The sequence below is a fragment of the Akebia trifoliata genome, chromosome 16 (genome assembly GCF_017979445.1).
Source record: "Akebia trifoliata isolate Shusen 1 chromosome 16, ASM1797944v1, whole genome shotgun sequence".
NCBI lineage: Eukaryota > Viridiplantae > Streptophyta > Magnoliopsida > Ranunculales > Lardizabalaceae > Akebia > Akebia trifoliata.
The window spans coordinates 22700393-22721885 of NC_141390.1; the positions used below are offsets into that span (position 1 = coordinate 22700393).

The 21493-nt window shown below is 33.0% G+C and overlaps 1 protein-coding gene and 1 long non-coding RNA gene across 4 annotated transcripts in view; both read left to right on the forward strand.

Annotated features, from left to right (window-relative positions):
• The window catches only part of LOC147382904 (uncharacterized), a 64852-nt gene extending 43569 nt beyond the window's left edge, over window positions 1-21283 (forward strand). The window contains exons 4-7 of one of the 3 annotated variants that reach the window (XR_015173205.1): window positions 18938-19030; window positions 19924-20038; window positions 20689-21023; window positions 21136-21283. Coding sequence is in view for 2 of the 3 variants with exons in the window: in XM_086427084.1 (XP_086283210.1) it covers window positions 18938-19030; window positions 19924-20038; window positions 20689-20819 (339 nt within the window). In the remaining variant the exon portion in view is untranslated. Of the gene's footprint in view, window positions 1-18937; window positions 19031-19923; window positions 20039-20688 lie in introns of all 3 variants that reach the window. The other 2 variants (XM_086427084.1, XM_086427089.1) reach the window with 2 other exon arrangements.
• Window positions 1380-7059, forward strand: LOC147382908 (uncharacterized). The gene is made up of 3 exons (XR_015173217.1): window positions 1380-1533; window positions 3643-3712; window positions 6121-7059. It is a non-coding gene; the product is annotated as an uncharacterized LOC147382908 (long non-coding RNA).
• Window positions 21284-21493: the final 210 nt, after the last annotated feature.

The following is a 21493-nucleotide window of genomic DNA, read 5'->3' on the forward strand; positions in this document are numbered from 1 at the left end:
TCACTTATTGCTAAATCTCGCAAATATGTTGCAAAGTAATTAGACATTGGCTAATGCACATTGTTCCTAAGGAATAGGAAAGAGACATTAGTCGTTTAATTTTACTTAAAATTCAGTTATGGAGACTTGGGTTCTTTCAAGCCACAACAGACTCCAGAATTGTAATATTTGTGCTGCAAAACATTTCTTCAGAACTAGATATTGGTGTGATCTACCAAAAATGAAAAAAAATTAAAAAAAACTTAAATTATTAAGCTACATGAATTTGTATTCTTGTGCCTTAGTTTGTGGCTCTACAAACCCTGCAACTTTGCCAATGTCCATTCTTAAAGTAGAAACTCAATTCTAAACACATAAATTTATCAGTCTCTTTGGCTATAGATTTCTAAGTTCCTTTAATGTAGGTATGGTTGTTGTATATACTGTTTCTCCTTTCGAGAGATGCTGCAAAATTTTGAGCAAAGATCATTATTAAGGACGGGGGATGATGGTTCCCCTCTTCTTTTTATTTTCGATAGATGAGGGACTAAGTGTCTAACATAAAAAATGACTCCATAGAATAAAATAGTTTAGAGAAAAGATTAAAAAAAAATTAATGTGAGGTGTGTGCATGAAAAAAAGGTGTAAGCCTCAGTGAGAGGCGTAAACCTTTGGGAATTTCTTGATCTTGGACATACATTTCATCTTCTTTTTTTCTTTCATTTCTTCTTTGCATCTCAAGGATATTTTTAGTGAGTCTCAGCTTAAGGTGAACCTTGAGGCGTAAGCCTTTAAAACAGTGATTTGGATTACAAGTGTGATAGCACCATCCAAAAACACGAATTTCTTTTTTGGTGGTATGGAAGAGAGACAGTTGGAAGATAAAATAAGAAATGAAAGTTTAAATTTAAGTTAGGTGCGAAGATAATGACTTATACCTTATTTCTCCTTATGCTTTTGGTTAATTCAATTATTATAATTTATCTATTAAAGAAAAGTAGGTTTAAAAAAGATTCTAAACTATAGAGTAATACAAAGACCTGTGAAAAAAAAAAAAGAAGCGAAAAAGAAAATGTGTTGGGCAATATCCAATATGCTGATAAGTCGGTACTCTTTAATCCTTATATTAAGTGGTATGCTTTTTGTTAAACACCTTGGTATACGTTATATCTACATTTTAGATAGAATGCATTTGCCAAACTGATATTTTTTTAAATATCAATCTCCATTTCTGAGTTTGACACTCTGCGGCAAATCTATTCCAGAAATTGGATCTCTATCCTCGAATCATCCGAACCTGTAAGTAACAGATCTCTCTCTCTCTCTCTCTCTCTCTGTAAGTAGCCAATGCTTGATTATTCTACTCTTTGATTATTTTCAGCAATGCAACATATGCATAATCAATATTTCTGAATTTTAAATTTGTTTCACTAAATGTCACCTCTGAAAGGAAACATTAGATGCGTGAAACCAAGAACAGCGTAAACCATTCAAGACAAAAAGATGCTCCACACATCTGGTTCGAAGAGCTTTCCAAGGAGATCCAATGAGGAGGTAAATTTGAAATTTACCTCTTTTAAAATTTGAGATTTATCTGCTGATGAGCTTTATTACGTCCATTTTTACAACCTTCACACTGACATCCAATATAACATTCTACCCCAGCCTATAAGACAGTGAGAGTGATTAAGTAGGCCAAGAAGAATAAGTTGAAGAATAGAAATATAACATAGACCAAGCCAGTAAATAAGACAATACACAAACCACTTGTGACCAGCTTTCTCCACATGGCTCACAAACCATGTGCAAAACATAAACTCTTCTTTCTTTTTTTTTGGCTAGGCAAGCAAGATTGGTGACCCATAATTAATAGGAGAAAGCATTTCTACCACTCCCACAATCTATGATGACATTGCACACATTTCCATCACATGTGCATTGTGTTTGCACACCTTGGCTTTGAAAGTTGTTAGGTTTGATTGCTTCAAGGATGTGTATGAGGACAATGCCAACTTTTGCCCAATTATGGGGAATAGCAAGATTGGGGGGTGTGATGATTATGTATTGAATGGTGGATTCATTTTCAAAGGACCCCAGCTACATATTTTGGATTGCTCATTTTGGCAAAATATTATTGTGGAGCCTCATAATGGAGAACTTGTTGATCACTTCGAAAAAGACAAGACAAGACAAGACAATGACCTTTGTAGCGGAAAAATACTTTTTGCCAAAATTGCGGTGGGATGTAACATGGTATGTTGAGAGATGTCAAGTTTGTCAAGCTTTGAAGGATCAAGTGCAAAACACAAGATGTTACAAGCCATTACCGATTCCTAAGCTGCTGTGGGTTGATGTTGGCATAGACCTTGCATTGAGACTTTCTAGAGCTCAACGAGATTTGGTTCCCTTACGAACTTGAGTAGAGCAAGTTAAGATGTGAAAGAAATGATGAAGAATATGCATGAAATCCATGAGAAAGATATTATAGCATTTATCAAGGATCTTAATGAACAAATCAAATTCCAAATTGAGAGTTCGAACAACAAATACAAGGAAGATGTTGATCTTCACATGAGGAGAGTTGCCTACAATGAAGGTGATTTGGTTTGGGTGGTTTTACGCAAAGATAGGCAGCTAGGTGGCTTATACACTAAACTTAGAGCTTGCAAAGGGCGACCTTGCAAGATATTAAAGTGCATCAATGATAATGCTTATGGCGTGGAGCTTCCTCCGCACATATAATGTGTTTAATGTACAACATTTGCTATTCTAGTATGTCTCCTAACTCGTGGTCGAGTTCTTTTAAGGATGGGAGAATGATGCAGTCCAAGTTTGTTAGTTGTTTGTTATTTCGGTTAATAAAAAACCTGAAGTAGTTAGTTGTTGGAGTTAGATTCCTTTTAGGTGTTTTTTTTTGTTACTTTAGTGTTCATGTATGGGTAATGTAGTCATTTCACTTGGGGATGTTAAGTTCTTGTTTTGCCTACAAATAGGCTCTCGAATTTAGTTCTAAATCAGTTTTTAGTTGAATAAAATAGATTTAAAAGAGAGTTTCTCTTCCAACTCAACTTTTGTTGAAGTTTCACACATATTAGTCTAAATTTCCAGATCTGATTGCATCAGACATTATTGAAAAACGCGGGGGAAAATAAAAAATTGAAGGGGGTGAAGAGAAAAGGCAATAAGGTAGTGTGAACCTCACTCCACTACCTTGAGAGAGAGAGAGAGAGAGAGAGAGAGAGAGAGAGAGAGTTGGATTAAAGATTGAAATGGATAAGAATTATTTTAGAATGGGTGAAGCTTGTCGGTCAGAGCTACTAAATGAGGCCAAAGTCCTTGTCGTGATTGTTTGAGGCCTAAAGAATTATTTTTAATTTGTTTGTTGATATTGGGTAAGACAAAAAATAGCTACTTTAATCATGCTGCTTCCTTCTTGTAACTTCTGACTCCCGATTGCTTAAGGTTGTCTAAATTTGAGTTGGCACATTTCATATTTCAAAGATTCTAACCTTTCAATCTGAAACTAGTGTGAGATTTTCTAGTTTCTAATGCAAGCAAGTCGGTGTTGTTTAAAAAGCCTTTGATCATATTAAATCAATTAATCTCTTTAATGTTGAATTAAGTTTGGAGTTTCTAAATATGTTTCTCTGCTCTGTATTACAGTGGGACTGATATCACTGAAGCATTGCAATTACAAATAGAGATCCAGAAACAGCTGCATGAACAACTTGAGGTACGGATTTGTAGTTGAGAAAGTATTAGCTTAATAGATCTCGTAATGCTAAATCTGGTAAATATGTTACTGAGAAATCAGACATTGGCTAAAAACATTGTCACAAAATCATAAAAGAGACATTGTGCCATTTATAGCAGTCAACTATTTGATGGTGAAGTGACTTTGAATGCTAAGAGTTCAAAACACTACATTCTTCTTTTGGGTCCTTCTGAATGCTTTTCCTCATACGTCGAGACCATTTACTTCTCAATTGCTATTATTGAATCAACCATCTAGAGACTGATTATTTGAAGTAATAGGTGTCAGAGAATTCACCTTTGAACTTAAAGCGATCCGAACGAAAAAGAGTCATTTTGTTACCTTTACTATGATACACGGTGAAAGATTTATACCGTCATGGTGGTTCTGGTTGAACTTCTGACAAATTTTATCAACTTTGGATCATTATTTTCAGAAGCCATGGCATGGGGCACGTTAATTTTATCAACACTAGAAAATTTATTTATGAATCAAATTAATTCAACAATTTATTGCTTTGCTCATATTACTAATTTTATATTGAAATTTATTTCTGAAAGCTATACTTATGTTCCATGCCCACAACAATAAAGAAATAGGAGAAAAGAATAGATGAAGAAGAAGACAAGATACTAGAAAATACAGCTTATATATTTTTTGAAAAATAACGAAAACAAAAAAGTTAATGTGAGGTGTATGCCTTGACCAAAAGCGTAAAACTCAGTTACGCCTCACACTGAGGTGTAAACATTTTAGGCACCTTAGGGCGGTTTTAAGAGTCATGTATTTTACTTTTATTTTCATTTCTTCTTTGCACCTCAGGGTGGTTTTAAAAGTCTCATCTTAGGTTAACATTTAGGTTTAAGCCTTTAAAACAGAGATTTGGATCATATGTGTGATGCACCATCCAAGAATACAAATTCTTTTTGGTCGTGGGAAAGAGAGATCGTTGAAAGATAACGTTAAGAAATGAAAGTTTAAATTTAAGTTAGAATGTTAGGTTCGAAGATTATGGCTTATGCCTTATTTCTCCATGTACTTATGTTTTAATTCCATTATTATAATTTACCAATTATTATTATTTCTCCATATCCTTATTTCTTCATTTGTTCATTTTCCAAGTCGTTCTTGGGACATTGATTGAGATTGAATTTGTCTCCTTTCACGATGGGTGCATTACTGAGAGACCAATTTGACATACTAAATATTTATAAGATTCAAACAGTCTATCATTTTTGAGACAACCCTAATAATCTTCAATCTATTATTGAAGATTTTTATGCTAATGACATAATTTTTCTCACCCATATCAACCATCTTAAAATTCTTGGTAAGATATTGTTTTATTTTGTGCAATAAACCAATATCACTACTGACTAGCGAAATGTCATTTACGTATAGAACCTATATAATAAATTTGCTTCCATCGATCTTTTGATTGATACACTACTCAACAGTATTTTCCTTAAATCCAAGTAATGTAATGGTATTGTTAAACTTCATATACCATTGTCTGGAGGCACGTTTAAGTCCATAGATCGACTTCTTTAATTTGTAAGTTAATGTTCTCTTCCCTTTTCTGAGAACCTTTCAGGTTGTTCCATGAAAATCTATTCATCTAAATTTCCATTTAGAAGCCTAGCAAAAAAAATCTTCATTCAAAAAAGCAAATTTTACATCCATTTGATGTAATTTTAAATCAAAGCAAATCTTCATTAAAGAATTATTTTTAATTTGTTTGTTGATATCAGGTAAGACATAAAATAGCTACTTGAATCATGCTGCTTCGTTCTTGTAACTTTCGACTCCTGATTGCTCAAGGTTGTCTAAATTTGAGTTGGTACATTTCATATTTCAAAGATTCTAAACTTCCAATCTGAAACTAGTGTAAGATTTTCTAGTTTCTAATGCAAGTCAGTCTTGTTTTAAAAGCCTTTGATCATATCAAATCAATTAATCTCTTTAATGTTGAATTAAGTTTGGAGTTTCTAAATATGTTTCTCTGCTCCATGTAACAGTGGAATTGATATCACTGAAGCATTGCAATTACAAATAGAGGTCCAGAAACAGCTGCATGAACAAGTTGAGGAACTGATTTGTAGTTGAGAAAGCATTAGCTTAATAGGTCTCCTAATGCTAAATCTGGCAAATATGTTACTGAGAAATCAGACATTGGCTAAAAACATTGTCACAAAAGCATAAAAGAGACATTGTGCCATTTATAGCAGTCAACTATTTGATGGTGAAGTGACTTTGAATGCTAAGAGTTCAAAACGCTACCTTCTTCTTTTGGGTCCTTCTGAATGCTTTTCCTCATACGTCTCCTCATATATAATCTTACCATTTTCTCTTTTGACATTGTGTTAATTATCTTTTATTTATTATAGTCCAAGATGAAGAAGATACTGAAGTCCAGATATGACATCTTCTCCCAAGTCATGGGTGAAGATGGGCATGGCCATGTCAGGATGATGGATTTGGGAGTTCATCCTACCACTTTGTGCGGGGACCTCAACCCACATGTCAGGAGTTGGTGATGGAGGCCATCGATGCACAAACAGGATGCGATCGAGGCAGCAATATGTGCTGATATGGAAGCAAGACAAGACGCCACTGATTCCAATACAACATCACAAGATAGCTCTCAAAAGTTTGGTTGGAAGCAAAAGGTGTCTGAACCTGAAGTCATTGAGGTCGTTGAATCAGGTGTAGTTGGCATGTCAAGTACCCCACCTGCAAAGCATGCTAGAGCAGGTAAGATGGCCAAATCAACATCGGACTAACAAGTCTATAGTGCTGGCATTGCAACGTCTCATGAAGACATGGTTTGTTTTCATGAAGAGAGGGACAATGTAGCTCTCTTTCTTTGGGGTGTGGATGACCAGTGTTTGCTTCCTGTTCCATTTCTTCTTCTGTGCAAGATCTATTCTCAGATTATGTACAATCCAATCACAATCTGAAATTCAATAAGTAGAAATTGACGATGATTGGTTAGGTCGTACTTGTTTGCTCAACAAATGGTTGGATGTGAATCTATCCTACACTAGAAAGACCCAAATATACTGAGCTCCCAACTAAAGGAATTCATGGTGTTCAGACTGTCGAATGGTTGGTTTGGTAATCATATTGGTTACCATTAGGACCATCAAAATTGACTGCAGAGTGCACATAAAGGATGGGGGACAACACCAATGTTTTAATATTTTAAAGCCTAGCCAAGCTACAGCCACATTTTCCATTTTTTATAAATTCATTATTACTAATAAAAATGATAGGGACCACGTTTTTGCTCGATCTAAAGTTGGTTTTTCATTGTGTTTCGACCAATAGATTCTTGGGTATAATACAAGATCAATAAAAAAGAATCGTCAAAATCCAATTAAAATCGGCTCTGAAATTGAAAAATACGAATTCCAATAAAATATAAAATTCACATTTATTTTTTGTATATCGATTTTGAGTCCTATTCTACAAAATAGACTGTCAGATTTTTCTTAGATGTTAAATAATGCTGGATCTGATCTTATTCGGTTCAATGTGCTTTACATGGTGTTGAAATGAAAATTAACATCAAATTGGTTTCATACATTTTCTTGAAAAGATTTACATAAATTCATAAACTCAGACTTGATCAAATTGAATCGGAATTGATAGAATTCTTCAAATTGAGATCATTATATGATCGTTATCTAATTTATTTGAACTCGGGTTTGGGTCTATAAAAAACCGATTCGAAGATAACTTAAAGATTTACATGTAGCATGATAGACTTCCATTATTCTGTTCCCATGATAATTTTTTATAATAATAATAATAAATAATAAATAAATAAAAAACCTCGGAAGTATTTAAAATTGCACATGAGACCCCAAAATAATGCAAATTCTTTCTAAAAGCTAATGCAATGTTAGATCTTATTTGGGAATCTCAAATGGTCAAATCTTTGAGTGAATTTAAATTTTAGAAAATTAGAGTAGTTTGTTAGGAAATACTTAGGTCAAAGAGGGTGTGTGGTATCTCAAATATTCACCAAACCTAGTGAATGAATGACGTATAATAAGGGACAGTGGCATATGTGTAAATTAAATTTAGAGAACATGACCAACAAAAAGATTCGTTTTTCTTTTGCGGTCATCAAATTCAAAGATGAGAGACACGTTGCACTCTGTTTTCTTGATGGGTTGGGTACGGAAAGAAACACATTGTTGTAAAAAGTCCTTAATTTCTCACCATGATTGCAATAACTTCTCACGATCTTTTTTGAGTCAGTTTATCGCGACTCATAATTATATACTATATTGTATACACTATAAATAACATATTCTAGATCCAAAATTTAAAATTAATATCGCATATTCGATACAGTATTTGAATTCAAATATTGATATAGAGTATTCGTCGGATTTTAAATTTGAATTCTGATAATAAAAATTAATTTGGATTCGAATGTTCTTGTATTTGATTAATTGTTGATGGTTCTATCTAAGAAGACTTTAACTAATCAGTTTGTAATGGAGGATTGAATATGTAGCCTTGTGTTTTTCGCTACGATGATATACCCCTTAACCTCAGTCTATTTTGGAAGACTAATAAAAAGTCACTTAAATGGCCTCATCTTCAACCTCTAGCGAAAAACCAATGATTTTCCTTCCAAATTAATTCTGTCATCTTCCAGCCCTTCAACCTAAAGATCAACTTCTTCTTTAACCTTACGTAGTAAACCCTTGTTTGTTTAGCAAAGAAAGTCATCGTATTTTCATTTTATCAAAAATTATATCTTGTTCTCTAGGTTTGGCAGTTGAAGGTAACAGAATTATATGTTTGAAGATGAGGATAAAAGTTTTTACCATCGGGTTGAAGATGACTGATTTAGGAGAGATAGAAATCAAATAATTGTTTTGCTAGAGAGCAAGAAAGATGAGGCATTGAAGTCATTTTATAGTAGTTTATTAGGAAAGACTTAGGTCAAGAGGGTATGTGGTATCTCAAAATATGTCTAAATCACTTACCACAATCTCTTTTAAGATTTAATGAATATATATAGCGTTGTGACTGATGGACATATTTGGGGTGGCTATGTAACTAAAATTAATGTTGTGGTCTCATTCTTCATTAATTGTCATTATTTACTTTTGAGATAAGACTTCGATCTTTTAGAAAGAATAATTTATTAAGAAAAAAAAGTCAATATCCTTATTATCCGTCAAACACGAGAGTCCAGACTAGTCAAACGTAAGAGACATGTTACGACGTTGTTCTAGTCAAATGTAAGAGACACTTCACTTGAAAAGCATTGACCAACTAAATCTGATTTATTATTATTTTTGCTTGAATATCTTTATATATTCTCACCATCAAGGCCAACAATTCAAGTAATTATTAGATTTTCTAAAGAAAATAAAATTTGAGGAATGATTTCGAGGTATTCAATTCCTACAAATATTTGATTTGAAGATGATAAATGTTTCCAACCTTGACGCATTTCATGTGTAAAGAAATATTATTTTGCTTTGTTTACTCTAAATGAAAGGTTTTGAGCTCATAATTTTGAACTATTGAAACTAGTTTACCATTGTTCCACAACTTTTCATCTTGGATTTAGCCCTTTTGTACTTCAGCTTCTTCAAAAGTGTCAATCTCTTTCAACCTTTAGAAAGATATTGAGTAAGACCAATAAAAAATTCTAAAAAAAAAAAATACCAATATGTTGTTATTTTCTACCACAACTAACCATAGACTCTATCTTTAAGAAACTTGAATAAGTTTTAACCAAATAGAAACCATTTTAATGGACAACTTTGCTTTGAGCTCAGCTTAAGTTTTTAGATTCTTTCTTTTTATTATGTATCTTATAATACCCTAGATTTTTAACACGAATCTTGAGAAAATTCCTGGGTCAATATATAGGAAAAAATTTCTTGAATTGGAATTTGATAAAAACAATTACACCATTAGACCTGCAACGAAAAGTTAATCAAAATAAACTGTAAGTTTGTGAAAATTGGAGTACAGGATAATTAGGCTCTTAACATAAATTCGGTAATGATCGTTACGGCCTTTTAACATTATAAATATTAAAACCGATAGAAAGTTATAGAATTTCTCTACTATTAACACGTTCTATTTTCTAAAAAACCTTAGAATCTCTGATAAACTTTCATTATAATTTTCGAACACCTAGAGACCCAAATAGGATTCGTTGTAAGAGAAGAAGTTGTCTGTCTCGTCGTTAGCTTCAAAGGAATGCGTAAAATTAGGATTTTTGATAGCTCCGAAGAGGAAAGCTTAGGATTTCGACTAAGGATTTATGCATTCTTCAAGGTCGTTCGCCTAAGTCTCAAGTAAGGATCCTCTAAACCTTCCTAATAGTTATAGAAGTTTTATAGGTGTAGTTTTTTAATTAAAATCCTATTACTTGTATGTTAAATTAGGTAAAGTTAGCATCTTTTTTAAAATCCATACTTAGTATAATCATTTAGTATTTTTTCTCGCGTATCGATCTGGTTTCTATAAAATTTTCTAACTTTTAGTTTCTATTGAACAAATTTATTTTCACGAAAATGAAACCTGACAAGACCAAAGGGTTGTCAGAAACCTTCGATTAAAAACCCAATCCCCAATTCCAAAATTTACCTACGGCACATGAAGAGATCTATGCGACACTGGTAAACTAAACCCAAACCAGGTTTGGTCTATTTTTGAGATGCCCAATGACCTCCAAGATTACTGTGGCACAACCTTTTTTTTTATATAAAAATTCCTGAATTTTGCCAAAACAATTCAAAACGATTGATTTTTCACACATTCTACCAAGGGAAAACTTTTTGTCTCAAAGACTCAACATTTTTAAACCATTACCATCCAGGACCCACCCCAAGACCCCTCGGGAAATTTGACATATTTTGGTGTCCGTTTCAATGCGGCGCTAGTGACGTAGCATAACGCCTAGTGAGATTTTGTAATTTGACTTCTTTGGCCCCTCTTATTGCAAAGCAAAGTTGATTGGTAATTTTTAATGAAAAAGGGTATTTTCTCTTTTTAAGCCTTTGAATTTGACTAAAAAACTAGGAAAATTGTGAAGGAATGCGTTGAAGATGCATGTCCTGGACTTTCTGTTTGAGAGTACGGGCTCTCTTTGTTTGGATGTAGTGACGAGTGGATAACCGGTGATTAACGACTATACAATTGATAACTTAAAATACAAGTCTTTGATCTCATGAAGAAGTTGAAAGTGAATAGCCTCAAGTCATGCTTGATGATGGTCATTGTCTGTTTGTGAAGTCCATCACTATCGCATCGCACTCATTTTTGAGTCTGTCGGAGCTGGTGGCCATTAGATTAGGTATGTCATGATCTCTCCTAAAAATGTAGAAATATGGATCGTACAGTTTCAACGTAAGAACTCTCATTGAGAAGATTTTAGATAAATAAAAATTGAGATTGAGAGCCATTAACTTGTGAAGTATGGAGGTTTGGAAAAACATAGAGAAAATGTGGGGTTTTTATTTAAAAAAAAAAAACTAAATACTAATAAAGAAAACAAATAAAATGATTTAGGTTTGGCGATAGCGGAAGCGCCATCATTGAAGAACGATACATCAAGATCAATGTGCTCAATGGATCTTGAGCTCTAGGACCATTTAGAAGAACTACTTTTATTGAAAATTCTTGGAAGATGATTACATTTGGCCATTGGATTTATATAAATTGAAACATCCACTAATATGGAAAAACAATCAATCATTCCAATATTCTAACATGCTTGCACCATCAGGTTCATACTTTTTTTTCAAGACATTTTTTGTGAGTCAACCAACTTGGGACACACACACACACAATTAATTGGGAGCATAATCGCAAAATTCTCCAAATGTTTTTAAGTAAAATTCTCCTAATAAGGAACTAGTCGATCAAATCAACGAATTAACCATTTATTAATTAATTATTAAATATGGAAAACATTTACCCTTCATCATTAAAATCTTATTTTCTTTAACATTCAAATCTCAAGAGCAAGATAAGATTTTTAGAGAGTTCAAAGATAATGGTTTTGTTGAGAAACTCAAAAAACACCATTTTATGATCTTGAAATGTTCCTTTTTTTTTTTTTTTTTTGTGTGTGTCTTTTTTTGGAAACTTTCATGAAACCATCAAAATTAACCAAGTGGAACCATCGTTCAATAATCACCTAGTCTAAACTCATTTACCATGATTGGGAAGAGGTATTATTCCATAGAGAGGAAGTATCTTGCTATATCGGATATTAAGTTTTTTTTTTATTTTAAACAAAAATATTAACCATGCTTGATTCACCTAGAAGTCTTTTTTTGCTAAGCAAGCAAGGGGTTAGTGGTTAATGGAGGGTGAAAGTGGGTTCAACGCGTTTGGACCTAAGTCACGGGATCAACTCTGACCAAGCCTTAACCCCTTAACTAAGCGCACCTTCACCTATAAATCGTTGTAAATGGTTCCATTTGGTTAATGGTTTTGTCGAGAAACTCAAAAAAACCCCATTTTGTAATCTTGAAATGTTCCTTTTTTTTTTTTCTGGAAACTTTCATGAAACCATCCAAATCAACCAAATGGAACTATCATCAAATAATCACCTAATCTAAACTCATTACCATGACTAGGAAGAGGTATTATTCCATAGTGGCTTTACCCCATTATTTTTTAAAGTGGCTTTATGCTGATTCGCATGATTTTTTTTCTTACCTTTCTCTATGTTTCTATAAACCTACCTACATCACAAATTAATACCTTAAGATCTCAATTTTATTTTTATTTAAAATCTAATGATAGTTCTATTTAAATCACACATCCTTGTTCGTATGCTTTTAGGAGAGATCATGACGGACATGATCTAGTGGGCCACCGACTTTGACAGACTTAAAAATGAGCGGAATGCAACAATGATGGATTTCACAAACAGGCGGTGACCACCATCAAGCATGATCGGACGTTTGCAACTATCTATCTTCAACTTCTTCATGAGATAAATGGTTAATCTTTTATGTAATCAATTGCATAGTTTTTCTTCAAAGGCAGACCATGCAATTGCGGGAGGGTAATAGAGATAAGGTGTATGCGTTATAATAATGCGCATGAGATATACTATATCATTATTATGGTGTATCTCATCACATATCTTGAAAATAATAGATTTGCATCAATTAGGTTCAATTAGGTATAGAAATCCAATATTGGTTGAGACTTATTCTTATGACTCGTATCATCATGATATGTATTGGTGGAATACATATAAATCCTGACGGTTGGATTTTGTGCTGACATAGTCAATATCATGTATTTTTATTGTCATATTTATTGAGTAAATGGAATTCAATCCTATACATGTAGGCATGTTTGTGCATGTGCTTGTGCATATAGTTTTACCATAGTTTTAAATCTCGTTCAATACAAAGTTGACTCATCAGAGTCATCTCGATGTTGTTCAACAACAATATAGATATACAAGATATCTCAACAACCACATCATCTCGCAAGACAAACGAGATGTCTTGGACGATATTTTGAAAATCTCGGCCAAGTTAATTGGGATTTTGTAGATTTTGATTAAAAAATGATTTTTTTTAATAATTAAATATTTATTATGTAAATGAAATATGATTTTATGACTAAACATCTTCCAATCAACCTTATTTTATAAGAAAATTATAATTAATTTAATTTAAATATATGTAACCCAATCCTTATAAACAGAATTAAATGATTTGTCTCGTCCGTGTCAAACAGAGTTTTGCAACCATGAGTTTTGCTAAACTTTTAATATTTTTAGAACACCAGTATGTAATGGTGAATTTTCTCATATCTAAAAGACTCAAACTTTTCGAATCTCTAGATCCTTTTGCAATGTTATTATGGGACTTGATCTTATTATTCACAGAAGATTGAAGTCAAGTGGGCATTTCATCAATTTCAAAACATAGGAGATCATTAGGAGATTGAGGTAAAAGGGGTATCTCATCAGTTTCAAAACATAGGAGGTTATCTCAAATATTTACCAAAACAATGGAGGGGTATGTCTCATCACCCTCTTATATAAAGAGAACAGCTATTGGCAGAAGTGGATCCTCTGTAACGCAAGTTCCTGTAGCACCCTTTAGATCGATTGTATCAGTGAATAAATAAAATTTCACACTTAAAATTTTCAAAGTTCTATAAACGTTCATTTTTAAAGACTTGGATCTAGCAATATTTCAAAAAAAAAAAAAAAAATGAAAAATAGATCTAAACCATCATCACAAGAGGACCGAGATGTTATTTTTTCTGTACTATGACTCTGACTCTCACTCAGCAGTTCAAATGGTGTTGTTAGATTTTTATTTTTAGGTTTATGATTTTATATGAGCCTAATTATGATTAGAAACAACTACTGAAATTGTTCGAAAGAATGTTTTGATGTTTTGAGATTATAATACGAGCCAAACCTTTCTAATGTTTAAATACTAGGTTTTAATCTATTATTGAGGTGTGATAAATAATTTAATAAAATGGGTGTAATAACTAAAAGTTGGGTGCTAATAACAGCTCTCTTGTATAAGTCTCACTTCTCATCTCTCGCCTATCTCCCTTGTTTGTTCTTTCCTCGCCAAAAATCAAAACCATCATTTTGAGGAGCAAAATAAGAAAACGAGAAGCATCTCTCTGCCAATCAAGCGCAAGTAAGTTCTCCTTTAAGGGTTGAAGATGAGGGTAAAGATGATAGATTTTGGAGAGAAAAATCATAGAGAGCTTGAAAGATAAGGGTATTTAGAACATTTTCCAATAATTTCTCAAGAAAAGACTTAGGTCAAAGGGTATGTCATCAGTTTGAAAATAGAGGGTGGTATCTCAAATATTCACCAAAACTTTGGAAACGTACGTATAAATATGACAACAAAATTAATGATTCAATGTGCTCATTGGCATGTATGATTTTTTTTGCCTTTGATTAAATATAAACTTGGAATAGGTCCAATTGTGTATGTTTAGATGCAAACCTTAACAAGTGCATTTGTTTTTATTGTTGAAGTTTCTTGGACACTATCATTCTTTTGATTTAGGTACTATAATGCATTTGTTTCTTATTTGTAGTGAAACAAAATTGTAACCATAACATCTTAATTATTGTAAGATGCATAGTTTCAATTAAATTATATGAATGTCATTATCTTTTATATATTTTTGGGATAAGACATTAATTGATAATACTGACAAAAAAATCCCTTCCAATGTGGAGTTGTGCACCACGATATCGTCAAGATAGACCATAGAAAACTTGTTGATGTACTTCAAAAGAACTCATTCATAAAAGTGGGTAACTAGTCAAGTCCAAAGGCATGATCAAGAATTCATGCGCGTTGTATCGGGTTGAACATTTACTTTTTGGCTCATCTCCATCGGTTACCCGCACTTGAGAATACCCTTATCTTAGATCCAGCTTTGAGAAATACTTGGTGGATCCAAGCTAATTGAACAGGTTGGCAATAAGTGGAATGGGATACTTTTTCTTCACAGTGACCTTCAACACTCGATAATCCACACACAACTATAGGGTCTCATCGTACTTTTGTTGGAACAAGACAGGTGCTCTACAAGGGGCCTTTAGTTGTTAAAGAAAATAAATAATACCCCAATCACGTGTCTAAAACATGAGCCTTGTCCCTCCAATGGCGACCCTAAAGAAAGATGGTGATTTTTATGCCTTTTGTAATCTTTAGAATGCCAAGTACACTTTCTTATTGCAATAATGTAGAATAACTTACATATTACTTGTGCACATGGACCTTACCCCATACCCCAATGGTCTCCCTTAAATAAGATGATTTTTCGTAATTTGTGTAGTCTTTTAACTCCATAGCCTTATTCCATTATTGTAAAGTTCATAATTTAATTAAATTGCCCAATTGTCATTATTTATTTTGTGATGGTCATTGATGATTCTGATATAAAAAATGTATCTTAGTGGGAAGAGCTATGGTAGGCATGGAAGAAAATCAGTAATACCCTTATTATTTATCCAACACCGGTCTCATCTAGCAATCGTAATAGTAAGTGAGGACCTTTTATACTTTCTTTAGTCTTTAGAATTTCTAGAACTATACTTTATTGCATTAAAGAAAAATCTTTATTTTCAACTAACATATCGAATCGTCATTATTATGAGTTTTCCAACATGGGTCTTGTCCCACTACCCCAACCATGACATTTATTGAAAATAATGACTTTTTATACTTTTGAAGTCTTTAAAGTGACATTTGCACTACTTTATTGCATTAATAAAAATAAAATAAAATAAATCCTTACTTCTAACTAAATTACATAATTTCCATTATTTCATTTGATTAATAAAAAAGTTGTTATATTATTTTTAATTAGATATACATTGCTTTTATGAACTTGACCATTCTTGATATGATGGACAAATGGAGTACCTAGAGAGAACTAGGCCAAACAGGTTGCAATGGATGCCCCAAGCACTATGTAAAAATAAGGGTAAATTCGTGAGGGACTTTTTGGTATAATTATTATTTTTAATTTTTTTAAAAAAGGGGCTTGCAAAGTCATTATTTCAAAAAAAATCTATCCAAGGGTTGAAGATGACGTGATTTTAAGCAGAAAGTCTTGAGGGCATTTAGGTATATGAAAACAAAATCAATTAATGAATCAACCTAAGGTCTTGAGAATGAAAGAATTGTAAGGGAATGAAAAACTTTCTTATTAAAGGAAGAAAAAAAAAAAAAAAAGCAAATATCCATATTACTTGTCAAACAAGGATGTTTGTCCCATTACTTCAGTATCAACTCTAAGGATAGATGATGACTTTTGTTGACTTTAGAGTGTGAATTGCCAATTGCTCTACTTCATTGTATTATACATAAATAAAATTCTTACTTTTGACTTAATAACATGATATTAAGTACTTTTTAATTAAATTCAACAAATATATATATAGTGGTTCTGCAGCCTTAAAGTTTGCCAAGTTTGGTGTCAAACATTTTTTGTAAATCACTTTTGATGGGGTTAGAAGTTTTGGAATAGGCTGATTTTTTGTGAGGATGATCTCTACGGTGAAGAGTAGAGATCATCCTCACAAAAAATCAGCTCATTTTGAAACTTCTAACCCTAGTTTACAAGTTGAAGAATCGTGGACCGTCCAATTTTTATAAATCACTTTTGATGGGGTTAGAAGTTTTGGAATATGCTGATTTTTGGTGAGGATGATCTCCTCATCATAGAGATCATTCTCACAAAATATCAGCTCATTCCAAAGCTTGTAACCCATATTTTGACAAATGTTTGGCACCAAACTTGGCAAACTTTAGGGCTGTTGAACTGTCCCCATATACATACATATATATATATATATATATATATATATATATATATATATATATATATATATATATATATATATATATATATATAATTGGAATAGAAGGATTATAATGGTAGTTATGCAACTATAATTTATAGTGGCAGACATGTAATTTCAATTTAGAAAACAGGACCATCAAAACGTTGTGGCAAAAAATTAGACACGTTATTCTCAATTCATTCCGTCCATTTATTTGTTTTTGTTTTTGTATTATATAAATATGAGAATCCTAAAGAAGTGAAGATAGATATATTCAGGTCAGTCAATCATGGAAATAAAACTGTAAATATCTTTATTGAAGTCATCATGAGGAAAAACTGTCCTCACATCTAGCTGCTCTAGATGTAAGTTTTCTGTTATAACAATACTCAAAACAGATTTGATGGTACATAAGTTCACAACAGGAGAAAAAATCTATGTATAATCGATACCTATCTTTCGTTGAAATTCCTTCACAACTAATTTGGCATTGTATCTCTTGCTTTCATCATGTTCTTTTACCTTGTAAACCCACTTATTATACATAGTCTTTTTGTCCTTAGGTAGTTCAATCAAATCCAAGTTTGATTTTGTGGATAATGAGTCCATCTCATTATTCATCATATGTTCCCATTTAACCTTGGTCTCAACTTGCATAGTTTCATCATAACATTATGGTTTATCATTGTCAGTTAGTAGTAAATAATGTATAGAAGAAATATATTGAGTTGGAGTCTTTCCTTGTGTAGCTCTACACTACAGGAAAATTGATATTTAGCGACAGAAAAATTTCATCTGTCGGTAGTAGACATGGTTTTTAAACTCGTCCAAGACCGAGACGTATCGCCCGAGTTAACTCGGTATCGGAGCTGAACGAGACCAACTCACAAAGTGATTTTTTTGACCGAGTTTTACAACTCATGTACAAATTTTCGAGTTATCTCGTGAGACGTCTCAAACGTATCGGAAAACTCATCCGAGATGACTCGATATCGGAGCTGAACGAGACGAGACGCGATACCGAGTTTAAAAACCATGGTAGTAGAGCACTAGAGCGACGGACAAAAAGGGGTTTCGTCGGTGTACAGTTAGTTTTCCCTTTTTTTTTTTCCTCATCTTCTATTTTCCTCAATTAAAAGTGTTTATTCAGTTTTTATTTCCTTCGACCAACGAGAGACAGAAGAGAACTCCTCTTTTGAAAAAAAGAATAGAGTTGTTTTGGGGTAGATCGAATACAGTTGTAGTCGAGTAGTTCATTGCAGTTGATTCGTTCAGCAAAATCGTTAGAGACCGAAGAGATCGAGCTGAATCAGAAGGTTTGTTTTGGGGTAGATCGAAAGGAGAATATATTTGTAATCGATTAGTTCGTGGTAGTCGATTAGTTCAACAAAATCGTTAGAAATCGAGCTGAATCAAGAGGTTATTTTGGGGTAAATCAAAAGGAGATCGAAATGAGGGTTTTCTATTTCGATCTTCTTCAGGTATAGATCGATTACCTCTAATTATTCACTTTTTTTATTTTTCTTATTTGTTGGTTTGAGATTTTTGTTAATGTGAGTTTTATCTAAATCTATTTTAGCTTTTTTTTTTTTTTTAAATAATTCTAGTTTTATACGAATCCTCATTCAATTTTGTTGAAGAAAATTTGAAATTTAGTATTGCGTTGCTGATTGATTGCTTTAAATAGATTTGCGGAAAAGGCCTTTTCAACTATTGTAATAGTTTCATCCTATATCTGTTTGCGATTTCAAAAATGCATCTACTAGCTTGGCGTTGTGGCGTTGTAGTTTGTTTACTGTATAAAATACTATGTAGTTTAATTGTTGAGCTTGGCATGTCTCCAGGCATTGGATACCTTCAACACTGCAGTTGTGTCTCCTATCTATTATGCCATGTTCACTTCTCTCACAATTTTTGCGAGTGTTATAATGTTTAAGGTAAATACTGATGAACTCATACACTACACCAATATACATAGAGTTGGTCTATCCTTATTCCCTATTCTTACTTCCCAAGTGGGAGACCCATATAGGTCATATATTGACTTTGGACCACACAGTGAATTATGCTCAACAAGATGATATTTGTCACAACATATCAGCACATTCTAATTTTTATTGTGTAAAAAGGGTTTTCCTAAGCAATGGGTTAAATGAAAAATACAGATTTTTCAACTCCAAGTCAGCTTTTCACTAGTCTTGGAATGTCAAAATGAGTTGCACGTTTCTGTTGATTGCCTCTAAGGTATGGACAATTCACTGTATGATTGGATCATCCCATATCCATTAGGACCTATGGCCCCTTCAAGCATGAGTACAAATAGGGAGTATGTATAGACTAACTCGTCTGTATTTTGGGTTTTTCTTGCACGGTTTTCTACATGGTCTCATAGCCCATTCTCAGACTTCTAACCATATAAAAAGTGCATTACAAATTGAACATTTTGTACTGCACATTTCACCCTTAACCTTGAGTTCATTTCTCATAGGACTAGGAGTTCTGTTTGTTGATTTTTGGTGAGGAAACCATCCTCACGAAAAAAAAAAAAAAAAACCCAACACTTCTAACCCTGTGACTGCCTATTTCACCTTCAATTTTTTAAAATAGCTCATTGTAACATATCAAACATATAATTTAAAAGAATCTGGACTATTGAAATCCTAATCTACTTTAAGTTCACAATTGATGAGGTTGATAAGTTTCAGAATGAGCTGATATTTGTGATGGAAGTGACCTTATTAGTGAGGAGAATATTCTCACTAAAAATCAGCCTTGTGAACCCCTCATGTATGCTTTTCAGCAAATTCATTAAGTTTGCTGTTAATTATAGGATTACTCTAATCAGAGTGCGAGCAGTATAGCATCAGAGCTCTGTGGATTCATAACTGTGTTGTCGGGTACTATAGTGTTGCATAGTACCAGGGAACCAGATCCTCCAATTACAGGTATTTACCTGTACACAACTTGCATAAATTGCTTCAAATGAATTTTATGTATGATGTGTTAATCTAGCCCATGTTATTTATGGCAGTTGTTATGGTATAGGATTTACCTAGGAATTCAAAGAAAGTTAAGAAACCCATTCTTCTAGGTTGGGCATGTAATATCCTACCTTGATTTTCAAGAGGGGGTGAATATTTAACCATTACTCTCAAGAGAAGTTTTGAGTGATCACCAGTCGCATACAAAGATGTGAGTTCTTAAAACAATATGATGATGATGACGATGATGAACACTAATGCATACTCTTTAAACTCTTGAGGGAATTAAATCTGAATTGAGAAAGTTAATCCAAAACTCTATTTTGAAGTGTCGAAGTTCTTAAATCTTGTAACTAGGATACCAGATTCACCACATTGAAGATGTCTTTTGACCTCTTTTACAGATTGTATTTTAGGATAATGCAAGTAATTTTCCTGATGTCATGAAAGAATGTAAGCAAAAATATAAAAAAAAATCTTGTTGCAAGCGCCTTAGGAACTCCTTGAGATCATAAATTTCTAGCTTTTGTTTTAAGAAAAGCAATGCTTAAACTCAATAATCCTTGCACTTATTTCAAGTGATAAATGATTTTTTTTTCTCCCAACATATGTAGATTTGTATTCACCACTATCTCCTAGAATATCATGGAATATCCAAGGGAATGGCGAACTATGGAAGCAAAAGGATAAAGATGGGCTATCTGCCGAATTTGTCACAATTCTTCGCCAAGACTATTTCACTTAGATGAGTACTTGCATGTGAATTCATTCACAATTCAAGGGAAGCACTTGTTCAGAAATAGTTGCTGTAAATCTGCAGTTTGTTGTAAATGCTGGGAGATGCGCTATTTATGATTTATGGACTCTCTATAGCAACTCAATATGCTGATGAAGGATCCATCTGTGCTCGAGGAGGCCAAGTTAATGAGGTCTTACATCTCCTTCTAGAGTAAATCTTCTAATCCTTCTTCCTTTAATACCTCATCTGAGTGTGCAATTGTCTTCCTAGCCTTGTTTTGGGGTCTAAATTATTATTCTTTTGTTTCAATTTTTTGATATAGGTCTGCTCCATTTGTTTCTTTTTGTACAAGTCTAGTTACTGGTGCGTGGAGTAGGGGACGGTAATAACCTAATCCTCGACTTTGTAGTGAAAGGAATTTATCTATTTTATTAGGCCTTTTTTTTTGTCCCATGGCTGCTAGGAGTGATCTTCTTCCTTTGTGATATTCTTTGGCGCCTTGGATTAATATCTTGGTCAGACTCTTCATAGAAAGAAATAGTATATTATCTCTTGTTAGTGTTTGATTCATGATTTTCTTCTGGTACAGTTCATTAATGTTGCAATTCAGCTTTTCTATATTCTATATTGTGATAGTCTATTCCTGATCATAGGTAAATCAACAAAATAAGGTGAGAATA